Source organism: Sciurus carolinensis, chromosome 8 (assembly GCF_902686445.1).
Source record: "Sciurus carolinensis chromosome 8, mSciCar1.2, whole genome shotgun sequence".
Lineage (NCBI taxonomy): Eukaryota > Metazoa > Chordata > Mammalia > Rodentia > Sciuridae > Sciurus > Sciurus carolinensis.
The window spans coordinates 64063064-64087519 of NC_062220.1; the positions used below are offsets into that span (position 1 = coordinate 64063064).

A 24456-nucleotide genomic window follows, 5' to 3' on the forward strand; every position below is an offset into this window, starting at 1 on the left:
TCAGCCTCTTTTGTGTGGGAACTTGGACATGTTATTTAACCTGCTTACAGTAATTTTTATGGTAACAGGCCGTTTGTGCGGGTTGTGGGACTATTGCGATGATCTTTCTCCCCATTCTTTTCTTCCTCTCAGTTACCTTTCTTGCTTTCCCCACATAAGTCGAGTGACTGGCTATCCTATCTGCTCAAGTACAGAATTCTAGATTTCCTTGCCATGTTTTATGATCACAGTTGTTACTAATTCTTTCTTGAATTAAAGAAGGCTTTATCTTGCCTACATGTGGGGATTCTGGGGTCACCTCCTGGGAGCCCTTCAGACCCCAGGATTTGCAGAATGACAGTTACATCTTATGGTAGGAGCTCTCTTGCAAAAGAACTACAGTCACTTTGCTCATTGACCAAGAGTTTGTTCCTCCTCTGGTTTAGAAAGAGTGGGATGAGCAGATCTTTTTGTTTTGCAAAGCTGGTGTAGTGTTTTCAGATTATAGTGAGTATGGGGAAATTTGTTGATAAAACCATTTATTCCAAAAGTGATTGCATTTTAAGGACTGCATTGTATGTTTTCATGTTAAAAAATGATTTCACTTATTGAACCTCTTCCCAAAAAAGAAAAATCTCTTTCCTAGAAGTCAAAGATTTCATTTCACCCATACAAAACAAAACACCTTAGTTGAGGGAACTGCAGCGGTCCTCGCAAGAGCAAACAACAAACAAGGGACTAGAGATTATCTCTTGAGTTTTGAAGGGTCCATGTTATGGTTTGGATATGAGGTGTCCCCCCAAAGCTCCTATTAATAAGGAAGTATTCAGAGGTAAAATGACTAGATTTTGAGAGTGATAACCCAATCAGTTCATTCTAGTTTGCATGGACTGACTGGGAGGTAACTGTAGGCACATGCGGTGTGACTGGAGGAGGTGGGTCACTGGGGACATGCCCTGGAAGGAGGGTTGATCTTCCCCGTGGTCCCTTCCCTGGCTCCCTTTCTCTCTTTCTGCTTCCTGACTTCACCATGAGCTAAGCAGCTTTCCTCTGCTGAGCCCTTCCCCCATGATGTTCTGGTTCACCTTGGGCAATGGAGTCTATGGACTAAAATTGTCTATGGACTAAAACTTCTGAAATCATGGGACTAAATAAGCTTTCTCTCCTTTTAAGTTGCTCTTGTCAGGTAGTTTGAACACTGCCATGCAAAAGCTGACTAAAATAGTCCATATACACTGTGCATTTCCAATTCCACTCAAGAAACTAAGTGGAGAAGAAAACTGCTCTACAGTCTCTAGAGATGACCCCAAATAGCTGCACACAGTCAGGCCTTACCTGCAATCAAACTTCTAAGATCAAATATTTCAGGAGCCCACAGACTAATAAGCAGTACCCTCTTTTAGATGTTGGACATAAAGACAGATGTTCCTCCAATGTTACAGTTTCAAGCACTGAACTTTTCCAGTCACTCTGCTGTGAGTACTGTCTTCCATTGCTAGCAAAGATACTCAAAGGACTCTAGGCCTCTTTCCTTTTTTTTTTTTTTTGCAGTGCTGGGGATTGAACCCAGGGCCTTGGCTTGCAAGGCAAGCACCATAAGCACCATACCAACTGAGCTATATCACTGGCCCAATCTAGGCCTTTTTTCTGCTGATACAGAGCTTCTAAGAAGACTAAAAGATGGCAGTCTGACCTCTTTAGACAAAGAAATGCATAGACCAAGCCCGCCTCCTTCTAGGCAGTAGGACTAAGTTTCTACCTGCTTCTTACTGATAGGGACAGGCAGGCTTTGTAGCAGAAGACAAATTAGGACTTGTTGCTGTCCTGGATTGAATAAAGAGATTTTCTATACATCTACCTATAATTAGAATTTTGCATTGGGATTTGAGAACAAGGCGCAAGTAAGTAATAAACTCTGCCTTGTTTTGGTTTCCTTGCATGTTTTTTTTAATCTAAAGACCCTGAAACAGAACCAAGTAATTAATGGCACAATTTGGCTATTACTGGATATCTTGGGTCTTCTTGACCAGATACCATATTAATCACATGTTAATATTCACACAATGATCAGTTTCAAAGAGTTCCTTGCCAGAAAGTCTCATTCATTCTACCTAAAAATCCTCTTATTAGATGTTCAATAATATTGTCTCCCCAAAATAGTGATTGACAAAATACAATCAAGAGATGAGATGCTAAACTCCTTTGAATAGCACATTATCCATTAACATTGTCATCTTGCCCAGAGTTAGCTGTTTAATGATATAACAAATTTAGCAGGGACTCCTAGGACCTTATTTCATGGCATCTTCATTAAATGAGGTTATTGATATTTCTATCAGAGTTATCTCCAGACTTATCAGAATGGATTGAGTCTCTACCCTTTTTCAAGAATTTTCAAGGACTTGCTCCTTTCTCTTTGACCCAGCTCCAGTTGGCTGCCCTTTTCTTACAGACTTGAACTCAGGCCATGCCTGCTTTACAAATAATTTTCCCTCCTCCCCACCTCCTTCTTTTCCCTTCCCTTCCCTTTCCACACACCTTTGGACCAGAAACCATTTTCACCCTCAAGTGATGAGGGCCATGGTTCAGCTCATTCCATGGTTACTTAATTAGGAAAGTTCATTTATGAAATCTACATGCTTGGACCACATTCTGCCCTTTAGACTTTAATAATATTAATTCTGTTTTTAAAAAAATTTTTTTGGTTATCAATAGACCTTTATTTTACTTAGTTATATGTGGTGCTGAGAATCGAATCCAGCGCCTCACACATGCTAGGCAAGCGTTCTACAGAGCTTCAACTCCAGCCCTAATGTTAATTCTTAATATTAATTTTTCCAGGCTGCAGAAAAGAACCTGACTTTTAGGAAATGGTCAAGGACTCTTCTTTGAACATTTCACAAATTACTTTATCAGGTCAATTAATATACTTATATATTTTCACCCTTAGCAATAGGAAAAAATCTTTTATTGTGAACTTGTTTAATCTGATTATTTCCCTACCCCAGGGGAAATTAACTAAATGGATTGTATTTTGAGAAAGGAACAGTAGAAGACAAGCTAGAGGTAAATTACAAGGGCAAAGTTAAGCTTGGGACACCTACTTGGTCAAGGAAAGGAAGGTGCTTAAAGTAGAAGGGTCACTGGGAAAGGGATATGAAACCACAAAGACCATTTTAGAAGAGAACTTCCACACTTCTACTCAAAATGTTAGCTTTAATTAGGTAAAAAATAAATAAATGAAATGAAATTTCTTAACACTCAAAGCCACTGTGTATTACAAATGTCATAACCACATACAATATTTCTCAGAAAGTCATTCTCAAAGCTCTTCATGCTCAGCAGCATACTTACATGGAAATGTGTCTGCAGTATTGCATCTTAAGGATCCGGAGTTGTTTGCAGCCTATCTTAAGGTCCTCAAGGATTTGGTCAGTAAGTAGGACACAACCAGAGATATCCAAAATATGCAGGTAACGGCATTTTGCTGATAACATCTCTATTGCCAAGTTGGTAATCTGAACACACAGCCAAAGGAAGTGCTGGTTATTCAAACTATCCTACAGAAGAGCAATGTCTTAGTCAGTTTGGGCTGCCACAATAAAATATGGGTGGCTTAAACATCAAGTATTTCTCAGTTCTTGAGGTTGGGAAATCCAAAATCAAAGTCAAGATCAAGATCATGCCTGCGTATTTGATGTCTGATGAGATTTCTCTTCCTTGTTTGCAGATATATCCAGTCTTGCCATATTCTCACATGGCAGAGAGAGAGCACAATACCCTAGTCCCTTTTCATAAGACAAAATCCCATAATGGACGTTCCACCTCATGACCTCTTCTAAACCTGTTTACCTTTCAATGGCTTCACCTCCTGATGCTGTTATATGGAGACGTGTAAGAAAGGTAGAATAGCCAGGTTGTGGAAAGGGACAAGTAGATGAGACAGCTGTTTGGAGGCAGGGAAAGGAGGGGGAACGAAACCAAAAGACTACACAAATCCTACCCAAGATGAGGGGTCCCACATCTTGCAAGTTTGACAAAAGTTTCAACATATGAATGAGGGGAAGGGAAGCCCAAGATTCAGTCTATAACAAGTGAAATCAAGACTCTTGCAGATTCTATTTCACCCACCTGATCGGCCAAGTTAGTGGTGTAATTGCATATCTAAAAAAGATCAGAATAGCAAAATATCTGCCTCAAGTGGCAGTGATTTTGCTGTAATCTTTAAAGTCCACTTATTTGGTTGAGAAACTTCATCAAAATTTCCTTCATGACACCTGTCATACCAAAATAAGCAACTTATGAAATGCCATAGAGATGGGGTTTGGCTTTAAAATCCATTCTAAGGCTAAAATCCATTCAGTTTGGAAACTTATTCTTAATAACATTGTATGTTTCAAACTTATAAAATATATAGCTCCTGAAGTTAACTTGCAAATGAGATCAGATTACTATGAGAAGGGTATAGACATATCTGATGGACTGTGTGTAAGAAAGGTGGCATTGTGGGAGAAAGACGAGCAGAAGCCACAAAGACTATATGAATTCCACTCTCTGAGAAACTCGGGTGAGTGTTCTCAAATCTTGCAAGTTTGACCAGATGTTCTGCAGAGGTAATTTAACTCCACTTCTTGGTTTATTTCACTTACTCAGGGCCTAGCCTTTGAATTTATAGCTGAGCTGAGACTTGCTGCAGAATCAACTAGATTACTCTCCCCAAAGGAATCTTTTTCCAACTGGATTTAATTTCTTATTTTATGTTTGAACATTCTAAAAAACATATGTCATGAAGCTTGGCTTTTGTTTTTCAACATAAAGTCAAGAAAATTATGCATAAAAGCCCTTCGATTCAAAATGTATGCCTTTTAAGTTTGGAAAAATAGATGGTGTCATTGTCTAAGTATGCCCTGTTTCCAGATCATGCTCTGGCCCAAGGTTCAAATTGCAACTGATTCTAATGAAAATGCCTTCAGACATTCCTGTTATGCTATATGGGTCTCTCAGGCTTTGCTATCATTGAGGAAAAAAAAAAAAAGAAAGAAAGAAAAAAAGAAAGCAAAAAGTCCTCAGCACTGTAGATGAAAGTAGGGACAATGAGATGACAGAAAAGTCCAAGGCAGGTGGAGCTCAGGGTATTAGTAGTTTTGCTTAACTATGAGAGGTTGAAAAGGAGCCCAAGATTTCCTATAGATTGGAAGCTCAAGATGTTCAATAAAGGAGGTGACATTTGGGGTATTTATAGATTAAGGGCTAGGAACTGGGGATGGAGATGACTTGGCTACATTCCTAACTCAGATACAAGGTTCTGGTCCCAGCCCCATAGGACAGAGATTATATTATTCCCAACTCACCTCCCTTTGATTCGCTGGAAAAATGTTTAGGGTTATTTTTAAATGCAGTTATTTTATATTTTAGAAATAACAAACACAGAGCCAAATATTAGCAAAAATAGCAAAGGAAAAACAATTACATATTTATCACCTCAACATAACTACTTTTAATATTCTGGAGTACTTCTTAATTAGTGTAATTTAAATTTTAAACAACACAACTATCAGCTTCCCCAGCACCCTTCTTCCTTGCCTTCTTGGAATGTGTTTCTGCCCTATGAATAAGTTCAACCAGGATAAGACCATGTCAAGCAAACAGAAACCATCTCAGCGGAGATCCCTGAACCAATAAGCTCTAAGTGGAACAGATGACTGCGGCTACATGGAAACCGTGAATACAACCATTAGCAGGGAAGAACCACTCAACCCAAACCAAACAGAGATTTTTGTTTTTGGGTTGTTTTTTGTTTGTTTGTTTGTTTTTGTTTTGTACCAGGGCTCAAACCCAGGAGCACTTAACCACTGAGCCACATCCCCAGCCCTTTTTAATATTTTATTTAGACACAGGGTCTTGCTAAGTTGCTGACTTTAAGGCTGGCTTTGAACTCATGATCCTCCTACCTCACCCTCCCAAGCTGCTGGGATTGTAGGCATGCACCACCCAGTCAAACATAGAATTGTGAGCAAATTAAATGGTAATTCTTTTAAGTTATCAAGTTTTGGGTGACTGGTTACATAGCTAATACATTGGCCATAACATGTAATGGGTGTCTCACTGTAAAATATGATCCACTGATCTTATAACCATTTCAAAACCTTTAATTGATTCTCCTATGACCATTTTGAGACCTCTAAACTGAAAGAATTTCCAATCATGTGAGCCAGCTATACTAAGAAAATCAAGATTCAAAAGGGGAATCCTAGAATTAGCAAACATCTTCCTCCTCTCTCTTTACACTGCAAGTCTATGGGACCAGGTTGTCACTTCAGTAAACATTGACTCATTTACCCAGTGCCTTTACCTTTCCACTACTAATTCCCCCATCTATAAATAAGATTAATTAAAAACAATCAGAATGCTAATCTCCCAGTGTTATCGAAGCTCTGGAGACATTTCTGATAATGTTTGTGGTACGCCATTTCATCATATTACCATGAATATGACAGAAATTCTGTGGATGGTCTATGCATGCCTCAGGGGAGAGCGGCAGGGTTCAGTGATCTGTTACCTACAGCACAGTTCTCCTGGTTTATGCCCACCTGGTTCTCATCATTTTCTTGTTTACATTTCTCAAGAATAACTGTAGGCTGTGATGGGGGCACAACATCCTGAGATGGGGTACTGGCTAGAGCAGCCTGGGCTCTGCTTGAGCCCCCTAGGAAGCAGTACGTCTTTCAGTGCTTCAGCTCAGTGTGTCATTTTACCCCTGGGACAGAAAACACATGGAAGGCTATTTTCTGAAGTTCCTCAGCTGTGGTGCAAGTAGAATATGCACTGGAGACTTCATTCCCCCTGGCAGCCTTCCTGAGCACTGGTGGACCTACTCTTAATGAATCCTAGGCTTCTGTTGTCCCTTGCTACTTGCCTGTAATAACCTGCTTCATGTAACTTGTTGCATATGAGTGTGTTCTTCTCACCAGACTCAGACAAGTTGGTGAGCAGCGTGTGATGAACTGCGACACATCGCCTACACCTCCCTGACAGGCAGAAATGCAATTCCACAGCCATGGCTGGGGCTTGGTTTAGATTGCTTTTTCTCCCTCAAGAGTACATTATAGATATATTTTGTCATTGTTGTTTAGGGATTCACTTTAATTTTTCTCTTTTCCCATGCTCATTCTTTCTTTATAGCCATTATTAACTCCTACCTCAAATCATGTCATAGGGATCAAGGATGATAGTGTTAAGTAACAGTTCACTACTGAGGCCTCTGAAGTGGGCCCATGGCCACCAGCCTTTTTGCCTGATTTGTACTATGTTTGCATTCCTTGGCATTTTAGTATAGATATAATGAGGTCACAGTACTGACTCACTGTGGAGGTGAGGTGGCTGCTGGAGAAAACTGACCTTTCAAGACACACAGAAGATAAACACTTAAAATTCACCTGTGGGCTTGTGGGAAACCTTGCCTAGATGATGAGCCAGACACTGGTGTATTTTATGGCCCACCAAAGCAATGCAAGTGGAATAAATTGGACTGGGCCACTGGAGGTGAAATGAGATAAGTTGAGGGATATTCCGATTGTCCCAAATAATGGTCACCACATTTTAATCAGGATGGTTAGCTGACCCACAATCTAATTAACAATTCAGATGGTAAAGTTAAATCTTTCTATACCTTTACAGTGGAGATCTGAAATAATCTACCCCCATTCCTTTTCCTCCCCCTAGACCTTTGATGCACAGTGATACATTTTGTGACATCTTATTTATGGAACATATACTTTAGCTTCCAGGCTGCTACAGAATATCACAGTTTATAGAAAGAATTCCTCAGTTTCTTCTTACCAAAGAAGACAAAACGATCCTCTGCCCTATTTCCTACTCTCATTGGAACCTTTCCTTTTCTCATCCTGCTACTTACTTCCATAGTTAGTGGAGCCACTACAGAGCCCTTGCCCATTGTCCTGTTTTGCAGTCAGGGAAGTTCCCAGCAAGCCATGTGTGGCCCACATGTCCCTTTGCTGTGAAACTGAGAGCTCCAGTGAGCTGTCACTGCTCAAGCAACGGAGTCAGTTGGTCAGTGCTGCTAGTGTGCAGGGTTCCTTGATCCAGCTTCTAGAACCAGGTGATGCTGATCAGAAAGACATCTGGTATCCCAAGCTCTCTAAACAAATATGTTATTAAAAATAATTTTGCTGTGAACTTTCTGGCTTAATTTTGTCATGGTTTACCACATGTCCTCTCCTACTGCCTCCTCCTCTTCATTGTGGCACAATTAGCTACGGAAGATTGAGGAAGTTCCAGCTTTCCTCTCTTAATCCACTCACCACACAAACTAAAAAACAGAAGCTGAACGTGTAGCCTTGCTAGAGTATAGGCATCCTGACAGATGGAGTGACACTATAAATAAAAGCCTGTGGGTGTGCACAGCGGAAGAGAATAAGGTTGCTAATAAACTTGCAGTCCCTGAGGATTTTAAAAAAATATTTAAATATTTTTGAACTTGTGTGTGTGTGTGTGTGTGTGTGTGTGTGTGTGTGTGTGTGTGTGTCTGGTGCTGGGGTTTGAACTCAGGGCCTCACACATGCTAGGCAAGTGCTTCACCATGGAGCCACATACCCCAGCACCTCAAGTTTTTCCTGTTAATTTGCTTTGGTCTTTATCTTCCACATTGGAGACGTTCCTCTCCATCTGGTAATCCTTGACTGTCTGTTCATGATTAATAGTGGGGGGCTAAAAAATGCCTGGAAGCTCTAAGTGCACAGTGTGGAACTTCTCTACCATCCACTTTAGTGAAGGGTGGTAGGATGGTTGGTTGTTGGAAACCCCACAAGGTCAGTATTCTTAGGTCTTTCATCTTGGGCTAGCCAGGGCCTCCAGAGAAGAGGCTTCAAGTCTGCCTGGAGGAAAAGATCTGGTAGCCAAGTTCTGGATGCTAGTGGGGAAAGTACCTGAGTGTCTCTTAGTCACTTCATTCTCCTTTTCACCTTTGTACCCACACTCAGAGCTAAGCACAGCATCTCCCTGCCTGGTTGGGTGCTTCTGACCTAGTGAGTAGATGGCAAGGATGCTATTGAACATCCCACAATACCCAAGGCAACCCCAACCCCACTAAAAAGAAATATCTTGCCTGAAAAATTTAATAGTGTCAGGGTTGAGAAACCTGGATTTAGAAAATTAATTTCTCTTGGGTACAGTGGCCAGTCCTCTAATTCTAGTTACTCAAGAGACTGAGAAAGGAGATGGCAAGTTCAAGGCCAGACTGGGCAACTTAATGAGACCCTGTCTTAAAGTAAAATAAAATGGACTGAGGATGTAGTTTTGTTGTAGAGTATCCCCCAGCTCAATCCCCAGTGGAAGGGGAAGGAAAGGGATCTCTAGGCTTCTGTTTGGGGTTAGGAACAACTGCCCAGAGGTGTAGTATAGAGGAGGAAATCTGAGAGCTATGTGCTTCTCAAGAATTTTTAACTCAGTCTTTCTTACTTTAACCCCTTCTTAAGCCAGTTCCAGAGGTACAAGGTGCTGCCAAGATAAAAGATTGTTGTATAAATCAGATTTTTCTCCCCAGCTTTCTTTACTTTGGCTTAGGATTAAAGCTATCTCTGGTCTGCTAAATTTGTCTATTTTCAAGTTCCCAAAATTTTGTTGCTCTTTTTCGTGTCCTATTTTTCTTATCCACATGGGCCCTCACTCTTCATCTGCAGCTTTCTTAGGGTTTCAAGAACAAAATTGTATTTACATATTCAATCTACCGTGTTCATCCAAGACCTCTAGTTCTTGACATGGGGCTATAACCATACTGTGTTAAGAGAAAAGAAAATAGTTTACAATGTGTTTTGGAAAGTATGAGTTGATTCTTTAAAAAAAGAGAGAAGACAAAATATAAACCTTCTGTAACTGTTTATACCTCTTTGCACACAGAAAAAAAAAATCGATAAAAGTAAGTATAAAATGCCAAGAATGGTTATGTTTGGATAATGGTGGACAGTGGGTTTTTACTTTTTCCTCTAAGCTTTTACATATAGTCCAAGTTTTTACAATGAGTATGTATTTCTTTTGCACAGATTTCAAGAAAAATCATCAAACACTCAAAAATGAGATAAATGATTGTATGATCTTTCAATGTCATACTGGTACATTGTTTAACTGACCCACCTGAGGAAATCTTTAGGAAATCATGCATTTGTTTGACATACTATTTAGTATTGATTAAGGCCCAAACTCAGGGAAGTTACATGTTTCCAAACTCAGGAAACATTAGATGTTAATATTTTGTTTTGATTGAAGAGAAATGCAAATTATTTTTACCTGGTGAACCTATATCCCCAAGGTTATGGTTGTATTTCCTTGTTAACCTTAACCAATTTTAGATCTAACCTGACAATCATAATCTAACGATCTTTCTTCAGTTCCTATACATACAAGTTCATTATAATCCTGTTTGCAATGGCTGTATTACTTTGTTAGTTCTCTTACTAATGAATTAAATAAATCTTTAATACATGTTTATGTTTACATGGGAATTATGTTTTTAACTTTTTGAAAATTCCACTTTAATGTATGTGAACTCCTAAAGCTATTTCCAGTTTGGGGATATGAAAAAAAAAATCTGTAATGAATACCTCAGACACAGCAAAGAAAACCAGTCCTATGATGAGTCCAGCCCATTACTGCTGCCCTGCCTGGGTACTTGCATTTGACATAATGGAGCTCTGACTGCTGCTCATACCTGTGGACAGCCAGCAATGTTGAGAGATGTGAGGTAAGTACAGTAAATGGCCACGGCTTTAATAATCTCATCTGATAGTTGGAGACAATAAGAGACATCCAAGTGTTCCAAGATCACAGAGCTTTTGCAGAATGCCTGCAAGAGAAATCCCTAGGTTAGAGGGTGTTTGTTTGTCTTACTTAGTCTTTATTAAAATGTTGTATACATTTAGAGCCACCTTACCGATGGCAGTTTACTTAGTATACATTTCAATCTCCCAAATATAGATGTTTCCATATTGTCCCAAACAAAATAAAATAACATCAAAAATCTCTTTATAATAAAAGATAGCTTTAAGAGAGAATAAAATTATGGCATCTGCAGGTAAATGGATGGAGTTGGAAAATATCATGCTAAGCGAAATAAGCCAATCCCAAAAAAACAAAGGAAAAATATTTTCTCTGATATGTGGGTACTGATCCATAATGGGGTGTTTTGGGGCAGGGGCAGTGAATGGGGAAACTTTGGATTGGGCAGAGGGGAGTGAGGGGAGGGAAGGGGACAGGGGAGTGGGAAAGATGGTGGAATGAGAAGGACATCATTACCCTAGATACTTGTATGATCACATGAATGATATGACTCTATATCATGTACAACCAGAGAAATGAATAGTTGTGCTCCAATCATGCACAAAGAATCAAAATGCATTCTGCTGTCATGTATAACTATTTAGAACAAATAAAAATAATTTTTTAAAAAAATGTATTGACAATCCCCCACAAAAAAGATATTCACATATCAGTTTGACAGCTTAGTAATAAATTCAATTTCCTACTAATAAAATTGTTTTTCTGAAGTTACCTCTGAAGAAGTTTGACTTATATGATAAATAATTATTAGAGTTATATTCAGCCAAATGAATAGAGGAAGAGACATCTGGAGGTGAGATTAGATAGCAAACTGATTTCTGAGGTTGACAGTGGAAGCTAATGAAAAGAGTATATTCTTTGAGTTTTAATTTCATTTTCAACATTTATAACCACTGAGAACTTAGCAAGTTGCTTGGCTTTCCTAAGCCTCAGTTTCCTCTTCTAATTAGGGAAAATAATATCTACTCCCTCACATTATTCTGAAATTCTAAAAAATATTCATCTGAAATTTCTAGGGCTAATAAAAGACCTGTAAGTCATGAGGACTTAGGAATTCTTCCTTTATCTGGGTATTTCTTAATTTTCATTCCCACTTTTCAGTAAAAACAAAAAACCTGAGTAATAAAACAAACCATGTGAAAATAACAGTTAAAAGTTTACAACTCAGCAGTTTAAAAAGAATAAAATGATCCACAAAGGTAAACCCTAAGAGTAATTACCAAAAAGAAAAAAAAAAAAAAGAAAGAAAAGAAATTCATAAGTCAAGATAAGTAGAAATTGGAAATAAAGAACAATTCAAGATAATATTTATAAGTCCTTTCCCCAAATTTGAAGAATTAGAATTATCTTCATACTCAATCATTCCAGAGGTTTTGCCTAATTTTAAAGCAGCTCAAGTTCTTATTAAATTAAAGATCTCAGTGACTGATAGCATCATTATAATTATAACATTTTAATAAACTTATAGAGTTACTAGTGGAGTATTACTTATTTATATGTAAAAATGGATGTCCATTGAACTGCTTGTCATTTTCCTTTCAAAACTGAGGCAAAGACCTGGGCTACTGGCTCAGTTCATGGCCACCAGGCTGACTCTAGGGGTAGAACTGCCAGTGGGGTTTCTCTCACACTGCTTATGCCTATTTCCTTCTGTTTTAGCTCTAAGTAAGATTGGAAAGAACTAGTTATCCAGTGTTCTTCAGCAAGTTCACAGAAGGACAGTTGCCAGGAAAAGCACTGGGTCGTGCAAAGTGGGGTCAGAAGCCTGGCTCTGCCAGTGTATGGGTTACTCCACCTCTTCAAGACATGGCGTTTCATTGAGTAAAACAGTAATAACATTCATATTCAAGGGTGGTTGTGGAGATGATATGAAATTATACGCGCACACACACACACACATACACACATATATGGTTTCTGCCACAATATAGATTCTCAAGCAATCTATAAAATTTTATATTGTATGCAGTGTTATTTGAGAAGTACTATGTAGCACATGGGTTAGTGCTTGGTACATAGTAAGCACTCCATGCATTTTAATTAGTGTTTCAGCAACACATACATTAAATTGGAATCACACAGACAAGGTTAAGTTGGCCTGTGACCAAGGATGACATGCATTTTTTTCCCCGTTAGGAGGGAAAATGTCACGAGACCTACTATACAACAAACAGGGTTACTATAGTTAATAATAGTGTATTTTATACTTGAACATTTCTGAGAGTGGATTTTTTTTAAATGTGAGAAATAATGATGACATGATGGGTATGTTAATTAGTTTGGGGTAGCTATTCCACTGTGTACTCATATATTGAAACATCCTGTTATATTACATAAAAAAATATAATTTTGTTAATTAAGAATGTAAAATCATTAAGAAGAATAAATGTTATCTCTTATTAGGATTTATAATAATAATAATAATAATGAACACTTATGCTTTCAGAAAAACCTGATACTGGTTATTTAACCTTAAATCATCTTTTTCTGACCACAACAGCCAACAGTGATTATTCCTTAACTGTGTGATCTCATGCAGAACTTGTCCTTTTCAACTGATTCAGCACTTATAGTATTTGACTCATTCTTGTTATGGCTAACTTTGCATGGAAATCTGTCTTGTCTAGCAACTACATGATGTCGAAAATTGGAAGCAACTACTAGTCAGGTCCCTAACACTGGAGATAAACAAGCCTAGGGGGCACACCCATGATGACACAGAAGGGAAGCTACCTTCAAATGTTTGGAATCAATGGTTTTGAATCTAAGCTCAGAGATTCACATGCTATTCAATAAGAATGCAGTAAGTCTCATGGTATTGTCTGCAACTCTGCTAGTTTTAATACCCCTCACAGACAACATGTGTAGAACATAATAAATTCTCAATAATTGCCAGGTGGTTGGTAAGTCCTATACAAGTGTCTTCCAACAAATTAAGTCTATTTTAATAATATAAGAATGTTGCAGGGAACAGGGTAACATTGTTTTCAACTGAGACAATGCATAGAGTTTGAGGAACCAGAGAAAATTGATAGCAAGAAAGAATATTTAAACTCAGAATAATTTACTGAAAGATGAATAGTTTTAAAGGGAAATTAAACCCTCTTCAATAGCATCTGCCAATGTCTTTAGCATATTCAAATCAATTCTGTTTTATGTCTTTTTAAAGCTCTTAATGTTCTTCAAAATAATTTCTCCAAGGTTTTAAATTAAATAACTTATAAAATGATTATAAGCTGCATGATACATGCATGGTAGCATTCTCATCCATGGAAAATCTGAGGCACAATGATTGGTTCAAGGTGTATGCTAAATCAGTGACAAATCTGAGAACTAAAGTCAAAACTTTTCCTCTCTTGCAATTCGCATTTTCCTTAAGAGACATGGAAGTCATGTTAAGTACTTAAGTCTGCAGGCAAGTTTCAACATAACCACTCATTAATCTCATTTTCCCCTACAGATAAATTTATCTTATGCACTCTGACTTCAGTGCTACAGAATCATTCATATATCAATGCCATATATTTTTTCTTTTCTTGGAAAATGTTCACTAAACTTCTTCCAAGTCAAAACTTTTATAGTGAGGACGGAGAGAAAATGCAAAAATTCTCAAGTTTGATTCCCATCCCCTGTCACCAGTTTTGCTCTGGATTAATAATCTTAAAGGAAACTTCCACGGCTCCTAATGAGTTAAATCATTTCTTCTCTGTGTCTTCTGAGCTGAGTCACATTGTGGGGGCTTAATGACTACATTCCTACATTGGGTATGTAGAGGAAACTTTCACTCACAGTTGTTGATGGTCACATAATGGTTTCTGCCAATATCCTGACTTAAACCACCTCGACAGGTGGCAGTTCTTAGCCTTCTAAAAGCGCATTTCCTGGTTCATACTCATGACACATTCTCTTGACTCTTTGTCTCATTAGGTCCTGATTAGTCTACTGAAAAGTTAGTTTGTTTTTTCTCCTTATCAGTTGATAACTCTGGTAAAATATGGTACTTTCAAGAACCAATTTCTATAATGAAGGCTATTTGGGGCAGATTTGAAAGCTAAAAAATACAACTTTCACAATTTTAAGTTATGAACTGAATATAAAACTGCAGTTTCTTAGGCCTCATATCCCATGCGGTGTAGAGGTACAGTCCATCAAGATGGTGTTCTTCCCACCAGGCGCTGGAGTGGGTAGGTGTGGTCAGGACTTGGGCAACAAAATCCAGTCTGCAGAAGAGCCTGAGGACCCTCCTGGTGAGATGCCCCTCCTGACTCCTACCCGCCCTGTCAGGAAACCAGGCTGAGCAAGACCGAGCTAAGGCCCAACCTCACAGGATCACCCTGATTTTTTATGTGTAAAGGACTCAGTGAAAGGGAAAAAGGGCAAGACCAAGACCCAAAGAAATTATTCCCAAAGGTACTCTCATAATAAAATTTGCTATAAAATTACACCATGCTCTGGGGGAGAAGCTTTAGCTTCAAATCAGCTGATATGTGGCTTACTCTACTGCACAGAGGCTTCCCAATTCCTCATGTGGCAGAAATGCTTCTTCCAAAGTCTTTCTGCCCCCATTTTAGTTTTTATGTAACTGTCTTATCTTCTGCATTGACTGGAGTTGTTTGAGGGCAGAATCAATGTCCAATTTCTCTTTGTAGCCTCCACACCTGACCTGTACACTTATGCAAGATGGGAGAGTATCTTAAGGGAATGGAGAATGCTTCTTAGCACATTTGTAAGGGTAATGAATTCCCATAGAAGGCAGCCCACAGAACATTGTCTGGTCCTTCTTTTCATTTTGTTCAGTAACTGCCAAAGGCAGTGTACAGGGTTGGTTAAGAACAAGGCCTGAGGGCCTGCCAGCCTGAATTCAAATCCTGCCACTAGAAGTCCTTTGTCTCTGGATAAGTCACCCAACATTTCTATGCCTTAATGGTCTCTTCTGCAACATAGAAATCACATGATACCTTAATACAGCACTTTCATAGAGTTTTTGGGGAGATTAAGCAATTTAATATGAATAAAGCAATTGAATAGTACCTGGCACATAGTAGGTCATCAGTAAATAGTAGCTAGTAATACTTGTCATCATTTTCCTTGGGGTTCTAGTTGCCAACTTTTTAAAATCATGAATACCACAGTAAAAATATTTTCAGCATATACTTTCAATAAATTCATATTCATGTACTTTGATATAAAACTTTAAATATTTTACATATTATAAACATAAATGAACAAATGTATATGATAAAATAAATCTAAATAAAAGACCTAGAAGATCTAACATATTTTCATCACAATAAAATACATCATCTTGTTCATTTGCTTTCTCTGGGGATCCTACTCAATAGTAAACCTTTGATTATCAATAAATTTTGACAGATTACTGTCTGCACAGATCCTGGGTATTTGGTGGAAACAAGGAAATTCTTTTTAAAATATAAAATGTGATGGGAGTGATGGTTAAAGAATGGAAAGGGTAATGAGAGAAAGAGGATATATATTGGAAAAATTTAATGGAAAATGACCAGGAAGAGATCAAAACAAAATATCTTTGAATTACATTTGGTAATTAGAATTTGTTGAAAGAAACAAAGGTTTATATTTTATCTCCAAAATAAAAATGAGCCATGGTTGGACAAAGGGCAATTAGGTTTCTGTTTTGTTTTATTTTTGTGGCCTGTGGCATAATCAAGATTTTTTCCTTTTTTGTTTTGTTTTGTACCGAGGATTGAGCCCAGGGGTATTCAACTACTGAGCTACACCCCCAGCCTTTCTTGTATTTTATTTAGAGACAGGATCTTACTAAATTGTTTAGGACCTTGCTAAGTTACTCAGAGCCATGCTAAGTTGCTGAGGCTGACATTGAACTTGAGATCCTCTTGCCCTAGCCTCCCAAGCCACTTGGACCACAGGTGTGTGACTGTGTGTGTGTGACTGTGTGTGTGTGTGTGTGTGTGGCATTTTTTTCCATTTAAGATAAAATTTTAAAAAATTATTGTCAGTGGCCCAATTACCTGGCACTCCTCCAGGAGCCTCTATGGGACAAGAAGGTCAGGAAAATAAAATAAGCCATAATTATCATCCTGAAAGAGTTGATGGTTTCTGTTTACACAGTCAGCCACCCCATTTGTTTTTTCTTTTTCTTATACTTTCTCAAGAAAATGGCAATGCAAAACTTTTACTCTAAAAACAAAGTCACAGCCTCCTCCTATTTAAGGATTTCTAAGAAACAATGAGCTCATGAATCATCAGTACTTCTTTGACCTCCCTCTACTTGGGGACTTAACAGAATAAATGATGATCTAATTAAGTCTGTTAGAAAAGCACAGGGTCAGGAATCTGAAGTTGTATCTGTGAACTTAAGCAAGTCACCTGATCTCAAGTTTCTTCATCTTGAAAAGGAGAATAAAAACAAACCTATGTGTCCCACAGGCTTCTTTGAAGATGGAAAGAACACACATACTCTAAAGTCCCTTGGCAGAAATAGCACTGTGTAAATGCTGGCTTTAGTCTGTCAACAGTGGACCCAGAGAGATCCTGGAAAATCCTGCCTACCACTTTAAGACTTAGGAACATCACCTTCAACGTGATGAGGGCTTTAGGATGGAGAAAATATAGTGAACAAAATTAAACTGCATTTGATGGAGAAGGTTATTAGAAAGCATAACATGGATAATTATAGCTCTTTAAGACCTGCCAATGGCACTCAGTTCATGTCAGGTAAGGCACAATGAGTAAATCCCAGGTATGTTACATAGAAGAGGAATCTAAAACAGATTGGCAGGGATGCAAGGTTGGTTCAACATACAAAAATCAATAAACATAATTCATCACATCAGTAGACTTAAAGACAAGAATCATGTGATTGTCTCAAGAGTTGCGGGAAAAGCATTTGATAAAATACAGCATCCATTCATGTTTAAAACACTGGAAAAACTAGGGATAGTAGGAGCGTACCTCAACATTGCAAAAGCTATCTATGCTAAACCCAAGACCAACATCATTCTAAATGGAGAGAAATTGAAAGCATTCCTTCTAAAAACCACAACAGGACAGGAATGACCTCTTTCACCACTTCTATTCAACATAGTGGTGGAAATTCTAGGTAGAGCAATTAGAAGAAAGAAATTAAAGGGATACAAATACAAAAAGAAGAACTCAAACTATCACCATTTGCTGATGACATAATTCTATATTTAGAAGACCCAAAAAAAAAAACTCCACCAGAAAACTTCTAGAACTAATAAATGAATTCAGCAAAGTAGCAGGATATAAAATCAACTCCCATAAATCAATTGCATTCCTATACATCAGTGATTAATCAACTGAAAGAGAAATTAAGAAACTATTCCATTCATAATAGCCTCAAAGAAAATAATATTTGGAAATTAATCTAACAAAAGAGGTGAAAGAACTCTACAATGAAAACTACAGAACATTAAGGAAAGAAGTTGAAAAAGACCTTAGAAGATGAAAAGATCTTCCCTGTTCTTGGAAGGTCAAATTAATATTGTCAAAATGGCCATAGTACCAAAAGCACTATACAGATTTAATGCAATTCCTATTAAGTTTCCAATGATGTTCTTCATAGAAATAGAAAAAGCAGTCATGAAATTCATTTGAAAAAATAATAGGCCCAGAACAGCCAAAGCAATTGTTAGTAAGAAAAGTAAAGCAGGAGGTATCACAATACCTTAAATTATATGACAGAGCTATAGTAACAAAAAATGGCATGGTATTGACCCAAAACCAGATATGAAGACCAATAGTACAGAAGAGAAGACACAGAGACAAACCCACACAAAAACAGTTATTTCATATTAGACAAAGGCACCAAAAACATACATTGGAAAAAAGATAGCCTCTTCAACAAATTGTGCTGGGAAATCTGAGAATCCATATGTAATAAAATGAAATTAGACCCCTACCTCTCACCCTGAACTGCTGAGAGCCATTTATGAACAATGTGTGTAAAATGAGAGATGTTGAAGCCATTAAGCAGGGAAAACGTGGTCTTAGGAACTCCCAGTCAGAATCCACTGGTTTGAGAATGCCTGATTCAAGTGGCATCCCATCTTAGTTCACCACTCAGGTTTAAGTCCAAGCACTGGAGATGGGAATGATCTGCTAGAGCCACACGGCCTGCTCACCCCCACCCCACCTTGTTTTTCTTGAAGAAGCTTCTACCGGTCCCTTTTGATCTGTACTGATATAAATAAAGCAAGTGTGTTAGAGCCAGACCCTTCTAGGCAGCTCAACTGGTAATGCCTTTGCTCTTAAGATATTCTTGCCTTTTGTCTTTATTTCTGATATAAAAATTTCATAGCTTTTATTTTGCAGCCAGCCCATCCCCCCAATTCATATCCTTGCCCACAGGGGATGTGACTGAGATTGCACAAAACTCAACTCCAAGTGAATTGAGGACCTAGGCATTAGGCAAGAGACTCTGTGCTTACTAGAAGAAAAAGTAGGCCCAAATCTCCATTGTGTTGGCTTAGGAACTGACACCCTGAACAAGACTCTTAAAGTGCAAAAAGTAAAATCAAGAATCAATAAATGGGATTGTAGCCAACTAAAAAGCTTCTTCACAGTAAAGGAAACAATCAAGAACAGCATGAAGAAAGAGCCTACAGAATGGGAGAAAATTTTTGCCATCTGCACCTCAGACAGAGCATTAATCTCCAGCATATATAAAGAATTCAAAAAGCTTGCCACCAAAATAAAACAAAACAAAACAAAAAAATAACCCAATCAATAAATGGGCAAAGGAACTAAACAGACACTTCACAGAAAAAGAAATACAAAGGATCAAAAAATATATGAAAAGCTATTTAACATCACTAGCAATTAGAGAAATGCAAATCAAAACTACACTGAGATTCTATCTCACAGTCAGAATGGCAATTATCAAGAATACAAGTAACAATAAATGTTGAAGATATGGGGGAAAAGGTACACTCAAACATTGCTGGTGGGACTGAAAATTGGTGCAACCACTTGGGAAAGCAGTATGGAGATTCCTTAGAAAACTTGAAATGGAAGCACCGTTTGAGCCAGTTATACCACTCCTTGGCATATACCCAAAGGACTTAAAATCAGCATACTATAGTGACATGGCCACTTCAATGTTCACAGCAGCTCAATTCACAATAGCTAAGCTATGGAACCAACCTAGGTGCTCTTCAATAAATGAATGGATAAAGGAAATGTTGTATATGAGTAATGGAATATTACTCAGCCATAAAGAAGAATGAAATTATGGCATTTGCCAGTAAATGGATGGAACTAGAGGCTATCATGCTAAGTGAAATAAGTCAATCCCAAAAAACCAAAGGCCAAATGTTTTCTCTGTTATGCAGATGCTGACTCACAATAGGTGGGGGGCAGGGGAAGAGTGGAGGTTCATCCCATTGGACAGGGAATAAGGAGGGAAGAAAGCAGGGATGGGAATGGGAATGACAATAGAATGAATTGGACATAACTTTCCTATATTGATGTATGAATACATGACCAGTGTAACTCCACATCATGGACAACCACAAGAATGGGAAGTTATATTCCATGTATGCATGATATAGCAAAATACATTCTATTGTCATGTATAACTAAAAATAATAAATGAAAAATACATATTAGATAAACAGATTGGCCACTTAGTTTTAAGAAGCATAAACTCATATTATTAGTAGAAAAGTGAAATTCTGATATTTGTTTTCCCTGCATTTTTATTTTTGCCTTCAAACAATCTGACAGGCTTTGTTTAACTTTCATCTTACATGATAAACTAATGTTGCAGGGATAACTTAAGGGGCAGAAGAGGCCTCCCAGGGATTATCTGCCTTTTAACACGTTCTCATACAGTTCTTCTCTGTGGTTGCACATGATGAAAATAGCAGATGTGTGCATGATTTAGCAACTTCAGCAGAACTGCAGTTGTCTGAGAGTGGTTCTCCTCAGTCGGAGTGGGCAAGAAGCCAGGACTGGCGTGGGGTGTTCTCAGCTTCAGCTGCTTCTTAACCAAGAAAACATGGTACCCATGGCTCCAGAATCCCTTGGAACCTTACAGACTCTGAGAAACTGACAAGCTTTTAAATATCATACCCTTTGAAGTCTGGCAGATTTCTAATTTTGTTGAATTGCCAGAACATACTAGAACAGTGTCAAGGGAAACAGAATACTGAGTTTGTTTCTTTTGTCAAAACCTCTGAAGAAAGAATAATACCCTGGGATCTTGGCAGGAGTTGACTCCCAGTTGATGGCAGGTGCTTCAAGTCTCCTGGGGGTATGCTATTTGATTATAACGTGTAGGAGACCTTCTTTTTATGGATAGGCAGAGCACAGATTTTTCCAGGTTTTGTGGGGGTTGCTTTTCCACAAGGTGCCAAAAGATTGTCTCTTTACTTCTACAAGAGGAATTCCTTACCTCCCTGTCCTTAGACTCTGTAAAATAATTCAGAAGCTGAGACCTTCTGGGACCTTCATCATAGACCTGTTAGTTCATTTCCCAGTTCTACTCTGAAGTATCGGATGACATTACAGACTTTCCTGAGCAGTAGGACCAAGAGATAAGGGTTCAAATGTCAAGATCTGGATGTTCCACCTTTCCATACAAGAGATTTCAGAGCTTCTGGTGCACCAAAGACCAATGATTAAGGACATTTTGGAAAGGAATCCTCCCTTGCAACCCACAAACATAACTTTATCCCTGGAGAAGAGGTGGAGTTATTGAAATCTCATGCTTTGATAATTATTGAATGACTTAATCTTGGAAACCAAATAGAAATCAATGTTGACTTTTCAAAAAATCGTTGCTATGTGGCGCCAACACATCTAATCCATCTTTGGCATTATGAGTCAGTATGTGTCAACAGCTACCGAAATCAATTTTGGTTGAGCACTAGGAGGTGGAGTCCATGAACTGATAAAAAAGATTAAAGAGACTATTGTATAAACAACATTTTATAACTAGTTAGAAAGTTTAGTGAATCAAAATAAGTATTTAAGATCATAAAAGATTGATGGGAGAGTAATTCACAGTTTGGTGTTGGGCTCATGATCTCAGTCCTTTTTTTTTTTTTTTTTTTGGTACCAAGGATCAAACCCAGGGGTACTTAACCACTGAACAACATCCCCAACTCTTTTTTTAATTTTTAATTTTGAGACAAGTTACCCAGGGCCTCACTAAGTTGCTGAAGTTGACTTTGAACTTGCTATCCTCCTGCCTCGGCCTCCCAAGCCACTGGGATTTTGGCATGTGCCACTGCACTCAGGTGTTCTTATACTCTAGAGAAAATAAAAAGCAGGCTGTCCATAAGCCATAGGCCACCATGTGGGGGAAGACTCAGATACGACTGCTGCTGAATGAAGTAGGTTTCTTCTGGACCTTTCTCATATGGACCATGTGCTAACTGATTGCACCACTGGAGCTCTGCCTTCTGGGCCTTTCTAACTGAGTTTCTATGTAGGTCTATGCTAGTTCCAGTGGTTTCAGTTTTCAAGCACAGATGGTCCTGTGTACAAGACTAAGAACTCAACCACCAGCTCCCACTTATACTTTGCCACTAGCCCCACTTCTACAGAACCACTTGACTTCCTAATCATAATGACTCCCACTGAAAGGCAAATAAACAGCAATGGTTCTTGCTCTCCTGTTCTCCCAACTATGAAATAGTTCATGATCTTTCCCACATGGCTATTCTTCCCAGCCACTAATTCCTTGAGTCCTCTTGTCTACCTCCCTTTATATTTGTAAATCAAGACAAATCTGTTACTAAAGATCAAATAGAAAAGAAAATCATGTTTATAATATAAAATAATGGATAACAAGAGGTTAAAAAATATTGAATTTTATAGGAGAGAGTAACATGTTATTTCAAATGTCTAAGCAAAGCCAGAGCAAGATTGAAGTTCTCCAAAAAGAAGGGACCCTGAAAGGACAATGAGGGAAGTAGAGGTTCTAGCATTTCTCCTGCTGCCAATATTCCATGAAAAGACATTGTCAGATACCTTTGTAGGTCAGAGAACATGACATTGATCTAAGCTATACTGTTAAAAGTCATTAGTACTGCCATTTGCAAGATACCAGAAAACCAGCTTGGGAAGAATCAAAGGCACAAGCCAAGCACAGAAGACACATAAGACAACAGATGACACTGGATATTTCTCTTGTGTAGTTATAAATACAATTGTTATGATTTGGATATGAGGTATTGCCCAAAAACTCCTGTATTGATACATAACTGTGAAATAATTGGATTGTAAGAGCCATAACCTAATCAGTCTATCCTAGTATAAATGGACTGGGTGGTAACTGTAGGCAGGTGTGGTGGGGTTAGAGGAGGTGGGTCACTGAGGTCATACTCTCGAAGGGTGCATATTCCCTGCAACCCCTTGTCCACCCCCCCCCCAAGCTTCCTGACCCCACCATGAACTGAGTATCTTTCCTCTGGCCCTTCCCCCATGATGTGCTGCCTCATTTGGGCCCAAAGCAACGAATTGACCATTTATGGACTGAGACCTCTGAAACCATGAGCCCCAAATAAACTTTGCATCTTCTAAGTTGTTTTTGTTGGGCATTTTGGTCACAGTGATGCAAACACTGACTAAAACAGAAATCGGTACCAAGAAGTGGAGTAGCTGTTGTGACTAATTTGACCATGTGGTTCAGAACCTTTTGGAGCTGGCATGTGGGAGGAATTTTAAGAAATTTAGAGATACAAGCTGAAAAAGCTTTAAAATATTGTAAGCGGGCATTCAGAAGACCAGACTGCTGACAGGAATGTGAATTGTACTCATGAGACTTTGGAGGAAAATGAGGGCTCTAGGGGAACCTGACCAGAGGTCACTCATGTTACATTCTGGCAAAGAAGTTGTCCACATTTACACATGTCCTGAGACTGTGTGAGGCCAAATTTAAAAGTGATGGACTAATTAATCTGGCAGAGGAAATTTCAAGGCAACACAGCATTCAGTCAGTGGCATGAATATTGCTGGGCAGCTTTTATCCAGGTTTACTGCAAAAATTGGGAATAGAAAACCAAGCTAAAGGATTTTAAAAACTTGCAGTTTGGCCAGAACAGTGCATGTAGAGTTGGGTCCAAGGAAGGTGTGCTTACTGAAGAGATTATAGCCCCTCCAGAGAGGTCAAGTATTTTGTGCAAAGATAATGGGAAAGATGCCTCAAGGGCATCTTAGGAATTTGCAAGACTATACCCACTACAGACTCCAGGATATAGAAGAGAAGACTTTTTTGAGAATAGAATATGGGGGCATCCTACTTGCACAGGGATGCAAGTAGGAAGCCTAGGAAGTTATTTCCTCATGCTGAATCACACAGGCACTCAGAGGGCACTGTAGCCTAATTCCAGAGGGCCTAGGTATTGTATGAGCTGGCAACAGACCATAGCATCATCCATGTAGTGTTGATTCTTCAGCAATGCAGGCTGCCAAAGTTAAGGGGGCATGGAGGCTTTCATTGAGATTTCAAAGGAAAGTCTGGAGGCCAGGCAAAGTGCAGCAAGGTCTGAGTCCCTGAAGACTGTCCCTGAGAGGGATATGCATGAAACTGTGAAGGTAAAGATAAAGCCAGAATGGAGACCGCAGAAATTAAGAGATGCCAGTAACATGGACTAT

The 24456-nt window shown here is 38.6% G+C and overlaps 1 protein-coding gene across 1 annotated transcript in view; it reads right to left on the reverse strand.

Moving 5' to 3' along the window:
- The window catches only part of Fbxl13 (F-box and leucine rich repeat protein 13), a 227398-nt gene that overhangs the window by 4513 nt on the left and 198429 nt on the right, over window positions 1–24456 (reverse strand). The window contains exons 19-20 of the mRNA XM_047561512.1: window positions 10703–10837; window positions 3334–3497 (exon numbers count right to left, since the gene is read on the reverse strand). Of these exons, the coding sequence (XP_047417468.1) occupies window positions 3334–3497; window positions 10703–10837 (299 nt within the window). The remainder of the gene's footprint in view (window positions 1–3333; window positions 3498–10702; window positions 10838–24456) is intronic.